This window comes from Aphanomyces astaci, assembly GCF_000520075.1.
Source record: "Aphanomyces astaci strain APO3 unplaced genomic scaffold supercont1.699, whole genome shotgun sequence".
Classification (NCBI taxonomy): domain Eukaryota; phylum Oomycota; class Saprolegniomycetes; order Saprolegniales; family Verrucalvaceae; genus Aphanomyces; species Aphanomyces astaci.
The window spans coordinates 1-1,537 of NW_009798962.1; the positions used below are offsets into that span (position 1 = coordinate 1).

At 48.0% G+C, this 1,537-nt stretch overlaps 1 protein-coding gene across 1 annotated transcript; it reads right to left on the reverse strand.

Moving 5' to 3' along the window:
• Positions 1–1,039: 1,039 nt before the first annotated feature.
• On the reverse strand, positions 1,040–1,336 carry H257_19498 (hypothetical protein; the record flags this gene model as incomplete). The annotated part of the gene is made up of 1 exon (XM_009848639.1): positions 1,040–1,336. One exon carries the CDS (start codon positions 1,334–1,336, stop codon positions 1,040–1,042), a length of 297 nt encoding a protein of 98 aa, XP_009846941.1.
• Between the last annotated feature and the right edge of the window lie 201 nt (positions 1,337–1,537).

Consider the following 1,537-nt stretch of genomic DNA (forward strand, 5'->3'; position numbering starts at 1 on the left):
CGAGCGCAAAGCCACCGAACGACAAAATCGGACCCTCGAAGATGCTTTGAGATGTCAAGTCTCATACTTGGGTCACGACTGGTCAGAACATCTTGGAACCATCGAATATGCACATCAAAGCCTAGTTCAAGCGTCAACAGGGTTAACACCATTTGAAGTGGATACGGGAAGAAAATTACGTAACCCAGCGCTGAACGAGATCGACGCACTAAACGAGTATGCAAAGAACTTCGCGGAACACCGTAAGGAACTCGTGCGCATGGCACTTGACAACCTCGAGAAAGCACAAGCTCGACAAAAGAACTACTACGACAAGAAGCGATCGTTGGTAGAGTTCAAGGAAGGCGATTATGTTATGCTGGCGACGCGTAACATTCCGTTGAAGCATGCTCAAGTCAAAAACAAGAATGAAAAGGCGAAGCTCGTGCCACGATTCATTGGGCCGTTCAAGATACAAGAAGTTGTGAACGCCAATGCGATGCGGTTGAAGCTGCCACGAAGCATGAGCAGGCTTCACGATGTCTTCAATGTAGATCGCTTGAAGCATCATGTCCAAAACCCAGAACGATTTCAAGGAAGACCAATACCCAAAGCAACTCCTATCGTTCTCGATGATGCGGGGAATGAACTGCACATCGTTGAAGCGCTGTTGAAGCAACGGCAGTTCAATCGCAAGAAAGAGTACTTGGTCAAATGGCATGGTTAGCCCGAGCACGAAACAACTTGGGAGCTTGAGCGCAGCATCAAGCATGTCTCCCATTTCAAACGATTGCTTGAAGACCTGTGTACAAGAATCCAAGCTGCCAAGTCGACAACCGGGGGAGAATGCAATGATGGCAAGGTTGCCGACCAAGAATACAGCTTGTCGCATCGTTAAGAGAACGATGGCAAGACTGTTAACAAGCTAAAGATTGTCGCACCATTAGGGGGCAAGGCCGTTGAAGAAGCCGTAGAGGAAGAACATTTACTTCATGTAGTTTAGTATAGTATACATTTTCGTAGTTAGTAGTTTAAGACGACAATCTAATCACTTTCCAATTTACTCTGTGAAGCTCGCTACCGTTACAGCGTCGGGGTTGGCCAAAGCTGCTTCTTGGACGTCTTGGACAGTGTCGTGGAAGCGCTGGAGTTCTTCGACGTAATGGCCGTTGATTCGTGCGGAGTTCACAGTGACTGGGGGGAGGAATCCGTTGGCTTGTGCAATGGGGCCATACAACGCCTTCCACTTGTCCAGTTCATGTTCGAGGGCGGCTACGTCGGTCTTGCTGAGCGATTCGTACGATTGTCTGGCGGCAATTGCACTAGTCGTGAGAGTAATGACAACACTGGCTTTCATGTCGGTCGTTGGATGAATGCAAATCAAGAATGACACACATGATCGGTATGGGGCGAGGGATTCTGTAGCTCTGGCTAGGATTTGCGTATGGATGGTGTAGGATCGATGGTACGTCGAACTGTACGTCGTGGTGTGGAGGAAATTTCAATTGTGATCGGATTCGATACAGTGCAAACAATTCTTTTGCAAGTGTGAGTTCAA